Raw genomic sequence first — 16,785 nt, 5'->3', positions numbered from 1 at the left:
AGAAGAAAATTAAGGCTTGGTACCGGACACAGTGAAAAGGGCATGTGGGCATTTGTTCTGAGTCCCAACCCTTGAGAATCCTGAGCTTCTGTATTCAGGTTTCTTTTTAATTCTGGATTAGGGAGTCATGGAGGAGAGGGTAGAGAAGGAAGGCCTTCCGGCTCATCCTCCTTGAGAGGTGGTTGATGTGGTTTTATTTTGGAGTAATGTGGACAGAAACCTAAAGGTGCTTGTCCTTGATCAGGAACCAACGCTTGTGTTCATTTGGCTGAGATCAGTGGAGGGTTTCTGGTTCCCGCTGCGCTCACTGCCCATTAGGGCTGGATGTCATGATTCTAATGGGGACAGTTCAGCTTGGATGGCCGTCTGGTCTAAGTATTCATCTGTTACTCTTCATGACAGCCAAATGTTGTCTTCACTCTTTTAAGGTTCGTACAGTTCTCTTAAATGTAGAAGAAAAAAATACTTTAAACAATTCTTAGTGCTACATTAGTAAAAAAAAAAAAAAAATTCTGGGAAGGCATGAAAGTATTGGCAGTTAATCATTCCTAAGAAATAAGACATTTTATTTTCTTAAAATGCCTTCTACATTAGTGTAATCTTGGAAAAGCAAAGTACAGTTGTCAAAAATAAATAAGTGTTCTTTCTTTTTCTTTTCTTTTCTTCTTTCTTTCTCTCTTTCTTTTCTTTCTTTCTTTCTTTTTTTTTTTTACAAAGTAAAGCATAAGCCAGACATGGTGACACAAGCTGGTATTAGAAATACTTGGGAGGCTGAGGGAAATGTAAGTTTGAGGCTGTAAGTGAGACTGTGATTCAGCCGTTCAGCAAAGTAAAATACATACTAAATTACTTTCTAGAAGTCAGTCTACTCTGTAACTAAGTAGTGATACTATTTAGATTTTATACCGGACACATACTTCACATTTTACTGTTCAGATCACTTCTCTTTAGAGTATTAATGGTAAGAATGCACACAACTCTTTGAACTGAGTAGGAAGAACAATAGGTGAAGGATATATTTCTGTATCTGGATGGTATCCTTCTCAAAGACATGCCCGGCTCATTGCTAGATGACGCAGGGCAAAATACAAACTGGGTCCGTAAATGTGAACTCAAGACAGCAAATCCAAGTGGGCCAAAGGTCAGCTCACTGCCTGTGACAGTGATAACTTGTCTTTGGCCCACAGATAGCCAGTGGATCCTGGTAAAGGCATTTAAGAAGCCATGTAGAGTGTGCCTTTTGGAAGCTTTGACTGCATAATTCACGAGACCTGATTTGTATTTGGTTCTAAAGTTAGGATTTTTCTCAAGTCTGGCCTTTAGTAGAATTTGAACTTGTAGTTTCACAGACAGTTACTAACATGAGCCTTGAATGTTTTTGTGTAGGGCTTTTAGATGACGTTGTACTGTATGTCATGCTTTCATGTAATTATCATTTCTTTTCTTTGATAGCTTGCATTGAAAGGCTCGAGCTACAGTGGGCTACTTGAGCGACATCATATCCACACCAAAAATGTAGAACACATCATTGATAGCTTACGGTAAGTCCGGGCGGTGGTCTTACAGGGGTTTTACGTTCAGGAGTTCTGGTCTTGTTTGTACTAGCAGCTAATTCTTAGACTGTTGGTAAAACTTGGCAAATTTCCAGAAGATTAAATCGAGATTAAAAGACTAGACTTTATCATTTTCCTAAGGACATTTTCTCTTACTCTTAGAAGTCAAATATTTTCGGTAACTGTCTCCTAGGGAAGCTCGTTTTCCTGGGTTGCACGGTACTCAGTGGGCTCCCACTGTGTGAGTCACAGATACGAGTGCTCACAAAAGTGTTCCTGGGGTCTAAACGTGACCACTGTAGGCTCTGCACTTGGACTTGCATCCATTTAAGTGACTGTAAAAGAGGACCCCACGAACATGCCAACCATCAAATACTCCGAGTGTCTGCCACTCAATGAATATTTGTTGAACTTCAAGTAATAGTTTTTTTAAATGAATATGTAAATTTTATGTAGTGACTATAAAGACACTTTCATGTTAAATCTCAGCATCAGAAACAGAGGAAAGTGCAATTCTGATCGAGGTATTACTGTCAGTGGTTTTAGCCCCATGGAGGTTTGGTTGTCAACATTTATTAATTTGCTTCCTGACTTGTCATAGTTAATTGGCTGTATATGCTCACTTCACAAACCACAGCTAGATTTGTTTCTACAGCAGAGATGATGATGATGGCGATGATTTTGGTAATACTCTGCCTCTTAGAAAATGCCTGTGACTTAGATATGTCACGAGAGGAAACTGTGCAACTTCTTGTCCTAGGGATGAAGGGATCGAGGTGCGCCTGGTAAAGCGGAGAGAGTACGACGAAGAGACTGTTCGATGGGCAGATGCCGTCATAGCCGCAGGAGGTAACTGCTTCCCAGAGACAGGGTGCTGGGGCCCGGGCTTCTCAGTGGGTGTTTCCAGGTTCCTGGAGACAGCGGCTTTGGATTCTTCAAGTCTGTGGGACAGGTTTTCTGTTGTTGTTGTTTTGTTTGTTGTTACATTTTTTCTTAATGTTATCTATAATTCTTGATGTTGTGAGGTTCTCCATTTTCTTTAGTATTAATTTGAAGACCTCACCTGTAAATTCGAAAGATGATTTGTGAGTGTAATTTGATTTCATTATGGCAGCCTTAATAAAGAGCCAACGGTGAAAATTTATTGAAGTTATCATTATTTGTCCCCATCATACCAAAATGTACTTTTTCTTGAGTTTTGCAATCATTAGTGACCATTTTTCCAGCTTGAAATTGAAAGAAGTTATTGGAGAGAACATATTAAATTGGACATGGTTGGCTATGTTTTTACTAAAATATCATAAATCTTTGAACTGGTTTAATAAGTTGGGGAAGGACATGTTTGGGAGTAGAGCCCAATCCTGGACAATGATATCCAGTTGGGTGACATTACTGTCATTTGATAGGTTGTTGAGGTGAGAAATTCTGCTAGCTGCCCTAAGGTGCAGGACAGCCTGTAGGACAGCATTCTAATGTAAACACTTTTCTACCTGTCTCAGCACTGTTGAGATCCTAACTCAGTGTAACAGGCACAGCAGGCTCAGTGCTGTAAAACAGGCTCAGCACAGCACAGCAGGCTCAGCACAGCACTGCAGGCTCAGCACAGCACAGCACAGCACAGCACAGCACAGCACAGCACAGCACAGCACAGCACAGCACAGCACAGCACAGCACAGCAGGCACAGCACAGCACAGCACAGCACAGCACAGCACAGCACACAGCACAGCACAGCAGGCTCAGCACAGCACTGCAGGCTCAGCACAGCACAGCAGGCTCAGCACAGCACAGCAGGCTCAGCACAGCACAGCAGGCTCAGCACAGCACAGCAGGCTCAGCACAGCACTGCAGGCTCAGCACAGCAGGCTCAGCACAGCACAGCAGGCTCAGCACAGCACAGCAGGCTCAGCACAGCACAACACTGCAGGCTCAGCACAGCACAGCAGGCTCAGCACAGCAGCACAGCAGGCTCAGCAGCACAGCACTGCAGGCAGCAGCACAGCAGGCATAGGTGGTAGGGAAGTTGATGCAGTCCGCTGGGACAGTATATGGGTTGAAAAGAAGACTACTGGTTTTCAAAATGATGCTACAACTGCTTTATAAGACAAGTCTGGTTGTGTCTTGCACCCTGTGCTAGGTGATGGCACGATGCTTCTGGCCGCCAGTAAAGTTCTGGACAGACTTAAACCTGTCATTGGGGTCAACACTGATCCGGAACGGTAAGCGAGGACATATTTATTTTGTAATAAGTCATTTTATAGGGTTAACTTTTTAAATATTCTACATGCAGACATTTCTGCCCTGTGTTGTGTGTTGGCTGTTTTTATGGATCTTAAACTTTCAAAGCTATTTTGTATTTCCTCTGGGACTCCTGACGTGGGCTGCATTGCTTCAAGGATTTGCCATAGTGCATGATGTTTAAGTGCAGGCATTTTGGTTCCTGGCCACCATGACCATCAGAACATGTTCTAAACCATCTCGTAAAAACACAGATAGCTGACCAGGTGATTGCCAAGCCCTGGACTGACTGATGCGCACCCTCCCTCCCTCCCTCACACGCGGTTACAGCGGCCAGGCCTGGGCAGCTCTGTGCTGCTCTCATAGTCTGCATTGTTTCTTTCCCAGAGTTACTGACATCCACTCTTTTCTTTATCCCAGCCTTCTAGAGCCATGACTATAACTGGACATTATACAGTTTGTCTGGCGTTTGTCACCTCCCCAATCTCCTTTCTGGGAGCACACACACTGACCTCACTGGCAGTCTTGTCCCCTCATCCCGTAGACCTGCCCTTTAGTGTTCAGCACTCAGGTCTCTATTTTCTTCATTTTATTTTCCTCTTTGATGGCTCCTTAAATATTTCTCAATCATTATCTTTCTCCTCAGCTCTGTATTATCTGGTCTTCCTTTCTATTTCTGTATCATGTTTGAAAGAAATCATTCAGGAAAAAACACCTTAGAACTTGGGCTCGCTAGCATTTCGAGCTTCAGAGTCCTAACTGCTGTCTCTTGCTTGGGATCTGACCTTGCCCACAGCCTTCTCACCCTCTCTTCTCTCCATTCCCCCACTGCTCGGGGTGCTGCTGCATCTCGGCTCGCTCGAGTCAGCCCTCCCCATGCTCACAGAGGAAGTGGAGACGGGATCTCTTGTCACTTCCTTTCCTCTGTGGTCCCTCCCGAACTGCGGACTCTCTCAGGACCACATCTTTTCACCATTTGCATCTTGGTTACTGTCCCCTTACTTTCCCATGAGTCTCAACATAGCTGTGTCCTCACCTCTCAGGTCTAAACCTCTGAGACTTTTCTGGATTTGTCCTCAGCCAGTTCACTGATACTGTTAAGGAGACCAGTGATCCTGAGCCGAGCACACACTGTAGTTCTGGGGACAGTGCAGTGGAGAGCCCCATACTCACAAGCATATGGACAGCACAAATTCAATTAAATAAGTTACATATATACGTGTATGTATGTATGTATGTATATATGTATGTATGAGCAGAGCCTGCCATATCATGTCCAGAAGACACTGCTGAGTTCATGTCTTAATGTTTTCACTATATATATATATATATATATATATATAAGAGACAAGCATTGTTGAGGGGGTGGGGGTTTAAGCGTAGCTCTTCCTTATTCTCTGGCATTTAAAGGTTCTTCCTTCCTCTGTGATTTCTTCTTTGTGTCTATTTCTTTTAAAGGAGCTCAGTTTTGGTCCTTGGTCTGTAGTGCTGTTTTCACAGATTATAGTTCAGGTCATTTTGTCCTTCATTGTCTAGCGCTTTCTCTGCTTCTGTCCTCCTCCTTAGTGTGCCCACTGCAGTCACTGTCACTTCATACCGCCTCAAAGCCTTATAGACCCATCCCACCCGAGGAAGTCTGATTCTCCACTGTGGGCATGGCCACCTCGCAGGAAACTGGTCCATAAGTGGTCACCTTCACTGAGTCACAAGACTCATTATTTCCTGGTTCCTGACTATTTTCTGCCCTAATCCCTCTTTTCTGTCTGTTTAGCAAACTGGCTTTTCATTAGATGTGTCAAGTGGCTGTGAACAGGCGGTCACTGCTTCCCTCCTCTGCCTTCTCCTCAGTCCCTCATCACATGGGTAATACATTCTAGGAACCACCCATTGATTCTACCTCTCAAAATACTTTAAATTAATTCTTTGAGAATTTTATACTGTGGATTTTACCATATTTGCCTTAGCTCTTCCCAGATCTACCTCTACCTCCCCACCCTATCCTCTCACAACTGCTCATCTTTTTTTTTTTATAACGTATTTAATTCAATCTGTGCTGTCCATATGCTTGAGTGTGGGCCTTTCCATTGCGCTGTGGTTGGCCTACCAGGAGCCATACACTGACTGAAAACGGTTCCTGCTTTCCCCAGAAGCCATCAGCGCTCCAGTGCTTTTAAGTTAGAGCTGGGGCTATGCACCCCTCCTGCTCCAAGCCCAGTAGAGTGGTTGCATCACGCTTGGTCACTGCCACCAAACACTGCTGTTGTTGAAAATATTTCAGTGAACAAGTGTTCAGACGTAGAAGCCTTTGGGGGATGTTGTACACACAAGCTGTGATATAACTCTCGGTCTTTCTATAAAGTGCAAGTCTAATTATAGTTGCTCCTTAATTAAAATCTTTCCAGTTCCCCTCTGACCCCGAGGACGCACTGCGCACCTCTTAGTTAGCGTGCGCTCTTGGCCATCTGTTGTTATCTGTTCTTCAGTCTCATCTGCCCTCATACATCCCCAGGAGCTAGATATTCTTCAGTTGGAAAAAAATGTGGATTTAGAGTTCGCCCAGAATCTATCTCAAGATTCGGCTCAGTGTGAACTGTGACTACGGGAACATCTGTTCACACCGTGGTGGTTGGAGAGTGACTCACTCAGGGACACTTTGTTGACATAGGAGGCTGCGGGGGCTGCGAAGGAGTGAGCGAGAGAGCTCTCCAGAGGGCCCGCATGGTTTTCACACTTTTCCTCTTCTGCCAAGCCTACCCGTGGCTGTTCCCTCCAGATAGAGTGTGAAATGTACTGCTGCGCCCTACTGAGGCTGCCTTGGCTGCTTCCCTACACAGACAGCACTCAGCCAGCAGCTTCCTGTTCTCTTACACTGTTAAGTCTTTGGGTATAGGACCTTGTATCTTAATTTCACTAACATTCACATAGTTTTACACATAGTTAGTATTCAGGAAACTTTCAAACAATGAATATAATTAAAAGATCTTAGAGAGTAGACCTAGGACTTCAACCTAGCTACATTAATGTTCTATGAGTACGTGAGATCATTAGTTTAGTAATTAACCTTCGACTTTAGTGTTGATGTGTGTGGGTTTTAGAAATTCTTAATAGCCTGTTTTTATAGCATTAAGATAAGAGGCTGTTAACTTAAGTAATTTTATGGTTGAGTTATATTTTCTTTTAAAAAATGTGGCTTTAAGTCATTAACCTGTCAGATTTTGAACTGTGAAGCCTTAGATCTGCCCATGGAGGCAAGATAACAAAACAAAGAACTTCTAAGATTTATTGTTTGAAATAGAAAATAGAGAAAAAGGAAAGCTATATTTATATGTTGTCATGAGGTCAAAGAGGTCACCGAGGGCTGCTGGCATTTAAGGCCTTCATTTGTGGCAGAACGTCCACTTTAGGATGGCTCCCATGGGTGTATCTGAATTAAAAATATCATTCAGTGGGTCTCTTCTGTCTTCTGCTCAGACTACTGAGCTTGGTAAATGATTAGACTTGGAATGCCACGTAGTCAGCCTCCCTTAGCATCCTAATAGTCCCACCCTCTGTGGCTCTGTTCCTGCTCTCCACTTTCTCTCTGAGCTGGCCAGGGAAGCCAGTGAACTTGGTGAGACACTGAAAATTCTAAGCCCACATTGTAGCTGCTGTGTGGATTGTTCGTTAGCTGGTCAGTTACCATGATACTGAGACCACTGTCGTAAGTACCCTGTGAGGAAAGGCTCACATCAGAGAAACTCAGACCTGCTAGTAGCTGGCACTAGCTTGTCAGCCGTGAGCATTCTTGGAAGTAGATCTCGTCAGGCTTCCGATACCCAGAGCCCAAGCTGACGTCTGGGCGTATGACCTCATGAGAGAGGGTAGGCTTCTGTAGACAGCAGTTTACACTGGAGCTTGACCTAAGGGGACTGTGTTACCGTTTCTGTAGTAAACCCTGTGTACAGTGTTAGGGGCTATAGAAATGTTAAATGATCCAGGCTTGTGAGCTTAGCACCTGGAGTTGTAAGCAGCCTGAGATACTTTGACAACAAAATTTTAAAAATGAGGTCTTATTCTGTTATTAATTCCTGTAGATGGAGAAATTTATTAACTGTTCTTGATAAAACTTTCTCTACTCATTGATTTACATTTTATAATTTATTAATTTATTATTCAGACTGCTCTCAGCCGTTCCTTCCTGACTAGAGCACCACAGGATTGACGACAATAGTGAAGTTTTCTGGGTAGCACTAAGAGTCGCATCTTGTCACTGTAGCAACTTAAAAGGAATCTTACCATTTGTAATTTTCAATAACTTTGATTTATAGGTTTTATTTACTTTCAATTATGTATATGTGACTGTGTGTCTGTGTGGGATAGATTCATGTGAATTGACGGCCATCCTAATCAGAAACGGGTATCAGGTCCCATGGAATGAGAATTACAGATGGTTATGAGCCGTCCTGCGTGGGTGCGGGAACTGACCTAAGAGTGGTTACATACTCTGAACTGCAGGGCTGTGTCCACCTTTTGAAGTATTCATTTTAATTTGTCTTCTGCAGTAATCTGAGTTTCTTGAAGTTCATCTTTCCACTCATTTTCCAAGGGGAAGGTGCTATAGGGATCGGCTTTCTCAAGTCTTTTGTTGACGGATACTCTATGTGCTCCAGAGTGCTCTGGGTTGACGGATATCCTATGTGCTCCAGAGTGCTCTGGGTTGACGGATATCCTATGTGCTCCAGAGTGCTCTGGGTTGACGGATATCCTATGTGCTCCAGAGTGCTCAGGGTTGACGGATATCCTATGTGCTCCAGAGTGCTCTGGGTTGACGGATATCCTATGTGCTCCAGAGTGCTCTGGGTTGGGTTGACGGCTATCCTATGTGCTCCAGAGTACTCAGGGTTGTGGATATCCTATATGCTCAGAGTGCTCTGGGTTGTGGATATCCTATGTGCTCAAGTACTCAGGGTTGTGGATATCCTATGTGCTCAGAGTGCTCAGGGTTGTGGATACTCTATGTGCTCCAGAGTGCTCTAGATTGATGGATACACTATGTGCTCCAGAGTGCTCTGGGTTGACGGATATCCTATGTGCTCCAGAGTACTCAGGGTTGACGGATATCCTATGTGCTCCAGAGTACTCAGGGTTGACGGATATCCTATGTGCTCCAGAGTGCTCTGGGTTGGCTTTCACACATCTCACAGTTTGATTCTTCACTGGCTTCTCACACTTTGACAAATAAGGAAGCAATGCTGACATGACTTACCTGAAGTTAACAGCTAAGTGATCTAGAGGACCCCACTCTACCACTGGGGGAGTTGACAGGGTGATTGACAGCAGAATTTTGTTATTTTTAGTTTCATCACAGTGTGGAAAGATTGGTGTAATTCTCACGTATTAAGGCTGGTTGTGGAGTCTTTTTTTATTGTTATTACTGAAAGAACAGACAGTTCATGGCAGAAATGAACTGTAGGGTTGAAATGTAGAAGAACTGGTCTCTGAAGTTTGGAGTTTAGTGATGCCTGACTCTTTTCTCCCATGCCCCTTTCCTCTGCCCATTGTGCTGCCTGAACGTCCCAGGTCTGAAGGTCACTTATGTCTGCCTGTGCGATACACACATTCCTTCCCCGAAGCCTTACGGAAGTTCTCTCGTGGGGAGTTCAGGTAGGACATTCTTATTCTTTGCATTTGAGTCCTTACTAAATTAATGTGCGCTGCTGCCATTGTTCAAAGAGAGGACAGGCAGAAAATGGGGCACTTCATAGTTAACAAAAGTAGCCGTAAAAGTTCCAGGGCAGTCACAGGCCTCTCCTTACCTTTGTTTTCCAGTTAAAACAAAGTAGAGAGAGGGTGACAAATGTTACTTGACCTGTAATTGCAAATGAAGATTTTAGTCCTTCGGTGAGAGTGACCTTACCCCACTTTTCCTTAGTCTTAGTGTTCACACACACACATGTTGTTAGCGTTTAGGAGAGATAGTAAAACTGTTTGGTAAAATTGAAGGGTCAGTTTCATATCTGTGCTTTGATGTAGTGATGACTGGAGGATTGTGTGTTTAATCAAGCCAGGCTGAGTGCCGAGTGTCTTTGTCTTCACTGTGAAGTGTGTTTTAAGAAGCTTCTTAAACTCTTTTTTTCTTCTTGAAAACACACACCATTTTGAAATTTTGGGGGACTTGGATCTCATACCTTCACCGTAACGGGGTGCTGTTTGCCTTCTCTAATAGATTCTGCTGAGCAAACATATGCTTATGTCTGGCTCTTATGCTTTAATCGTTATCATTAAGAGTTAATTCAGATTACCTTGTAGCTTTTATATAAGCTTATTAGACATTACCAACAATTGGAAAGAGATGTCGATATCCACACACGACTTCAGCAGGGACCCGTGGGCTTTAGGCTTGTGCTGTAACTCTCCGTGGAATAAGTAGCTCCTTTTGTTCTTTTGGCAGGGTCTCACTATGTAGGTCCTGGAACTAGCTATGTAGACTAGGCTGGCTTCAAACTCACAGACTTCTGCCTGCCTCTGCCTCTCTAGTGCTGGTATTAAGGATGTAGAACCTATAATTAGCTTCTCATATACATCTTTCCATTTGCTGAGGCCATCATAGTGTCTAATCCTTCCCTCAGGGTATTTGATTTAACCGTAACTTTTCTTCACTTTCAGGTGGTTATGGAGGCAGCGGATCAGGTTATATCTGGAAGGGACCGGCATCAACCCCAGTCCCGTGGACCTTCACGAACAGCAGCTGAGCTTGAATCAGCACAGCCGAGCCTTTAACATCGAAAGAGTGGACGATGAAAGTAGGTGGTCAGCCTGCAGTGGGCACTGCTTGATTTCTAAGTTTTGAAGCAATAATTTACATTAAATTTGCTTTTAGTGCCACTCATAACTCTTAAGAAGATACTTTTTGCTGGCTTAATTTTGTCGTGGTTATTGTTGTTCCTATAATCTAAAAAGTAGAATATGTTTTAAGAGGAACTGTCTGTAGGACAGGTTTGAGAACTGGTTGATTAGGGATGGATTATCAGTCCCCGGCTGGACACTTAGGGAAAGATGTTTGAAGTCCACAGGGAAGCAGTAGAAACGGGATGAACTGGTCTGTAGGAGCTCTCATCAGCATGTGCGTCTGCTGTTCTGTGTACTTCTCTCTCGCTCTCTGTGATTTAAGTGTATTTACTGTAGATGTCGAATAGAACTTTTCTTGGTGGAAAATTTTGCATCCCGGCTTTGAGGTTTCTGTTTGATGTAGATTAAGGAGAATCCTGGCACATGGGAACTTGCAACGTTTTCTGAGAGGGTTGAAACTTTGCTCTAATTTATTAAGTTTTCTTTTGTCATTTTTTTATTGCTTTCTGTAACTGTAAAGCTTACATGTTTATATATATATATATATATATATATATATATACACATACATGTGCACTTGCACCTACACACACACCTGCTCACCTGCATCAGAGATTCATACACACTTGCAAGCACGCCACACCATGAAAAACATGTGTATCTTCAAAAGATAGCGAACTGTCGCTTTCCATCAATAGTTACATCTTCACAGAGATGTGAAAATCTGTACAGGGATCGTACTAGAAATGAACTATTCACACTTAGTCAGGCTCAGGATCCAGATGAACTTCTGACTGATGGTCCAACTGGGAATGGAAAGTAAAAATACAAGAAAATGTCTCAGAGTTTAGGGCCAGTAAATTTCTAAACAGAATGTGTGTAAGTAGAGTGAGCAGGATTTCCAGAGAGGGCTGGGACGGCTGGTGCTGCTCTGGTGTGAAGGATGTGGAATCATCACTACAGTCACTACCGTCACGGCTACACTTAACAGCAGGGAGGGGACTGTCCGAGGGGCCGCTTTAGAGGGCTTTTGGATAGGACTTAGCTTTAGTAGGTGAGTTTCCAAGGATCCTGAGAGCCATTTCAAGGTGTGTGTTTGATGTCTACCTTACATTCTCTTTATGTTAGCAGGAAATACTGCCTAGAAAACTTTCATTTGAGTTTTAAATACAGAAAGAGGCTTGAGATTCTATTTGATAAATGAGCTTTTCAATTTAGAAGGAGACTAGAAGAAAGCCCTTTACATCTTTGAACTTCAATGGTGCAACTTTAAGCTACTGACATTTTTGCCGCATGTAGTGTGACCTGTCCTTGCCTAGGTTATTCTTGTTACATGTTTTAAAAAAGGATTTATTTTTATTACCAGTTCACCTTTAAAAGGGGAAGGTACGCAGATTTGTTTTCTTTTTAAGTTTTAATTATATTTCTTAGTAATTATTATTTTCAAACACTTGGGAGGCAGAGGCAGTCGGATCTCTTTGAGTTTGAGTTTAAGATCTTCTACAAAGTGATTCCCAGGATAGACAGAGCTATATAAAACAGAGACCCTGTGTCTGTCTTAGTTAAGGTTGCTATTGCCAAGAAGACAACTACAACCAGAGCCACTCTTATAAAGTAAAGCAATTAATTAATTTCCATGCTGTGGAAATTAAATTCTGGCCTGGGTTTTCTACCCAGCCTTGGTTATTGAGTTCCCAATAAAAAAACACCCAGCCTTTATATTTTTAATAAGCCTTAAGCAGCACAAGAGCTGGGCAGATACCTACCCTCCATGCCGTTAGACTCTCCTTTCCTATTGATAACCCCAATTATTACTTAGTAGTTATTGTGTTTCATCTGGGCTGCTCTTAACTCCAGTCGGACAGCTCACAGGGCCACATTTTCTTCACTCCTAACCCACTTCTTCCACCCCAAACCTGTGAAACCTAAACCCCACCTATGTCTCTTCTGCCCAGTTATTGGCTGTTGGCATCTTTATTTATTAATCAGAAATTATTTGGGGGCAGGGTCACTCAGCATCTACATGTGGACTCTCCTGTCTCTGGGGAACCTGACTTGGGACCCAAAATAAGTGTGAGAATACAAGCAGTGTTAGGCTAACCCACCACATTCCCCTCTTTGTCCAGTTAGGAACTCTTTTATTATAGTAACAAGAATGCATAGTAGGGGCTACTCTGAAACAATTAAGAAAATTATGAATTAACTTTAAAAGTCCAGTCTCTATTTTGTAACTTAGATGAGGTACTTATCTATTTTATCTCAGTGAGTTTACAATTCTGTACTTAAATCATTTTCTATTTTAACTTGTATTTCTATCCTAAAGCCAACTTTTCAAATCTAGAATATCTTCAATGCTAAACCATTTAGGTTTAATTATGAGACTATAACTGTCTTCAACCCCATCAGAGATCTGAGAGGGAATTAAATATTACCTGAGTATGCAGGAAGCACAAAGACACAGCTACTAAAAGTACAGAAATGACAGAGACAGCTGACTGCTTGGACAGTCCCCAACATTTGTTACACCGTTGGAACACCTGTCTTACAGTTCAGTTAGTCCGTTATCATCATGGCGGGAAACATGGCAGAATGGAGGCAGGCTTGGTGCTGCACAAGGAGCTGAGGACTCTACATCTTGATCCAAAGGCAGCAGAAGGAGACTGTGTGTCCACTGGGCACACCTTGAACATAGGAGACCTCAAAGCCGGCCCCCACAGTGATGTACTTTCTCCAACAAGGCCACAGATACTCATAGTACCACTCCCAGTGGTCCAAGCATTCAAACTCATGAGTCAGTGGGGGCCATACCTGTTCAGACCACGCACCCTGTGTTCAAAACAGAACAAACTCCTAAAAAGCCCACATGCTATGGAATGGGGTCCATATAAAAGAAACTATCTGGATGGCAAGGGTTCATTTGCTAATAATATTTGTTGAGTATGTGCTGTTGAACATTTGTGGAGAATCCATGGGGATGAAGATTTTAAAAATCCCATTAATGATTTGTTTAAAGAAAATAAACAATACACTTTTAGTGTTGTACATTTGTCAAACTGTCTGATATGAGACGTCTCAAAGCAAATTGGGATAGTGTTAAAGGTTAAAGTGAATTATAGCCTTGAATGCAATGAAATTTAGTTAAACACAGAATCTTCTGAGTATGGCTCCTGGGCAGGTGCAGTGCTGTGGTCCCGTATTCCGGGACTTGGGCTGTCAAGCAGAACGACACTGAGAAGTCACTTGCTGTTTCTCCTGTGGTTGTATCGGAAGGCTTACCCTGCAGTGAGTGAGCTGAGGGGAGGGCAGACTCACACATAGTGAGATAGAAGTGCAATGTCTTTTCTAACCTGGCTCAGGTTAGGTAGGTGCAGGGTCAGCATCTGTGTTGTGGCCAAGCGGTATAACCCTCTTCTGTTGTGACGTAGTGGGAGAGTGAATACTGGGTGGCAGGGTGACTGGAGCCTGGAGGCTGCCCACCATGACTGAGATGGACTCAGGAAGTGTTGACTCAGGGCAAGTGTGTAAGGAAGGGACAAGTAAGCTTTTGCTATTATGCTTACCCTGTGGAGACACTTGACTCCAGTCCTGCTGGTGACATGGGGGTAGGGGATGGGACTGGCATTTCCAGTTGAAAAATGATAAAGGACAAAAAGTACAGGGACCTCTTTAAAGGTGACAAGATCATAATTCCCCCGATATTGAAAGTGCTTGCAGGGTTTTCTATTGCAGCGATGGAGAATATTACTTAATGGTGTAGGTTAAGATGGGCTCTTTACAGATCTCAAAGGTGTCTAATGTTGACATTTCTAAAAATATTTTTGAGGTTTTTCCAATTAAAAAAACCACTGCTATTTGCCTGCCTTCCTTCCTTCCTTCCTTCCTTCCTTCTCCCCTCCCCTTTCTTTTCTTTCCTTAAATTTTTTTTCTGTTGGAGGATTAGAACAGTTTTCCTTTCCTTTCTCCACACCCTCACTTCTCCCCCTTCCTTGTTACCTTTCAAATTCATGGCTTCATTTTTTCATCAGTGGTTGTTATGTGCATATATGTGTATATGTATATCAGTGCGAATGCCTGATATGACCTGCTCAGTCTGCATGCTACTGGCATGTGATTTTTGGCAGCTCACTTGGCGTTGGATAGCCAGCTCTGTGCTCGTCCCTGGCTGAGTCCTTTGCTCTTAGCACCCTGGAGGCCTATAGTTCTCTGTGGAGGGTTGTGGCTTTGTGGGCTTTTCCTCATTCACCTTGGAGTGTCTGTAGTTGTCCCTGCTCAGTTCAGGTTCGCAGTCATGTTAGCGAGACTTTGTGGGTGTAGCTTCTGACATTCCCGGATCTTTCTTGGTGGGTCGCCAGCATGAGCCACGCAGGTGATTGTGACCTAAGTGGGAGGTAATGCTTCCTTTCAGTGCTTAGTCTGCTCCTTCTCTAATGCTTTCCAGGTAAAACGTCACAGTACTTCGAGAAGAATTAAAGTGTATTTTGGAGAAGTTTGATTTGTTGCTATAGGCTCGGTGACTTAGGTTTTCTCTCCCGAGCAATTCAAGATATTTGTGTTAGTTATAGTAAAGAGTATAGTGGTTTTAAAGCACTGGAGTTTTATGAACTTTGTATGAAATTCAAGGAAATCTCTCAGCTCTCTCACCTTCTACTGCAGGATCCGAGGCTTCAGGACCTCAGCTTCTGCCAGTAAGAGCGCTCAATGAAGTCTTCATTGGGGAGAGCCTGTCGTCCAGGTACCTTGTAGCTCATGATCTGAATGTGGAACTCAGTAATTTCTACAACCTGGCTTATAGAAGTAATGATATAAGTAGTAGAAATTGATTATTTAATAAATTATTTCCAAAGCCATAATACATACTGATAACTGTGGAAATAGGATGTTCTCTGAGAAACGCTGGTGAGACTTGAAATTCAACAGTTCCCCAGTCCTCACTGTACTGCTCTCCGGGGCCTTTATCAGTGATGAGTCGAAAGGCCCGGGAGCCTGACGCTATGTTTGTAGTGATTCACACATATCCTGGGGAGTTTGTACTAAAATTTCTCTTCTAAAACTGAGTGTAGCTGCACATTCCTATACCCCCGCTGCTCAGGAGGCTCAGCAGTGTTGTTAGAACCCATGGCCATGGAACTCGAGCTCATGGCTTGGGCCACAGTGAGGACCTGTCCTCCTCCTGGCTCTCTCCACCCTCCCTCTTCCCTTTCTTGTCCTCTCCCCTCACAACAGAGTGACAACCTCTTACATACATACATGTGCACATGCACATACCCTCTCTCACATACACATACATACACTCTCTCACACACACACATACACACTCGTGCACACGCACACTCACACACATATACACTCATGCACATGCACATGCACACACACATCCATACACTCTCACACACACATATACACTCGTGCACATGCACACTCTCTCACATACATACACTCACACACATACACACTCGTGCACATGCACACACACACATACACACATACTCATGCGCACGCACACTCACACACATATACACTCATGCACATGCACATGCACACACACATCCATACACTCTCACACACACATACACACTCGTGCACATGCACACTCACACACATATACACTCATGCACATGCACACACTCACACACACATACATACCCTCTCACACACACATATACACTCGTGCACATGCACACTCTCTCACACACATACATACACTCACACACATACACACTTGTGCACATGCACACACACATACACACTCGTGCGCATGCACACTCATACACATACACACTCTCGCACACATACATTCATACACATGTATACATATTTCTCTCTCTCTCTCACACACACACACACACACAGACACACACACTCATACTTAAGACAAAATTTTGTCTTAGAACACATATCTCTTCCCCTTTTCTCTCACATAAAGACACATGCACAAGAGGAGAAAAATGTCTCTACTTGTTGATGTTTTTAAAGCTAATTTGCTTTGCTCTTTTATCTATGGGATCCTATTATGAATCATATATTCCATTTCGCTGTTGTGCTTATACAATTAATATTCCTTAGTCTCACTCACTCTTGTCACTTGTGGCCTAATACTTTGGACTAGTCTGAGTGGGTTTGTTGCAGGACATCCCTTGCTTTATGTCTGCGTGACGTTTACTGAACAAG

General features: G+C 43.2%; 1 protein-coding gene across 2 annotated transcripts in view; it reads left to right on the top strand.

The window, feature by feature from the left end:
• Positions 1-16,785, top strand: part of Nadk2 (NAD kinase 2, mitochondrial) — a 41,620-nt gene that overhangs the window by 10,481 nt on the left and 14,354 nt on the right. For both annotated transcript variants that reach the window (XM_032898799.1, XM_032898800.1), the window contains exons 2-7: positions 1,453-1,541; positions 2,314-2,402; positions 3,689-3,770; positions 9,349-9,432; positions 10,435-10,571; positions 15,271-15,349. In XM_032898799.1, coding sequence (XP_032754690.1) covers positions 1,453-1,541; positions 2,314-2,402; positions 3,689-3,770; positions 9,349-9,432; positions 10,435-10,571; positions 15,271-15,349 — 560 coding nt within the window. The remainder of the gene's footprint in view (positions 1-1,452; positions 1,542-2,313; positions 2,403-3,688; positions 3,771-9,348; positions 9,433-10,434; positions 10,572-15,270; positions 15,350-16,785) is intronic.

The sequence above is a fragment of the Rattus rattus genome, chromosome 3, assembly GCF_011064425.1.
Source record: "Rattus rattus isolate New Zealand chromosome 3, Rrattus_CSIRO_v1, whole genome shotgun sequence".
In the NCBI taxonomy this organism is placed as follows: Eukaryota; Metazoa; Chordata; class Mammalia; order Rodentia; family Muridae; genus Rattus; species Rattus rattus.
The sequence above is the reverse complement of the archived record's forward strand: the minus strand, read 5'-3'. Positions and strand labels throughout refer to the sequence as shown.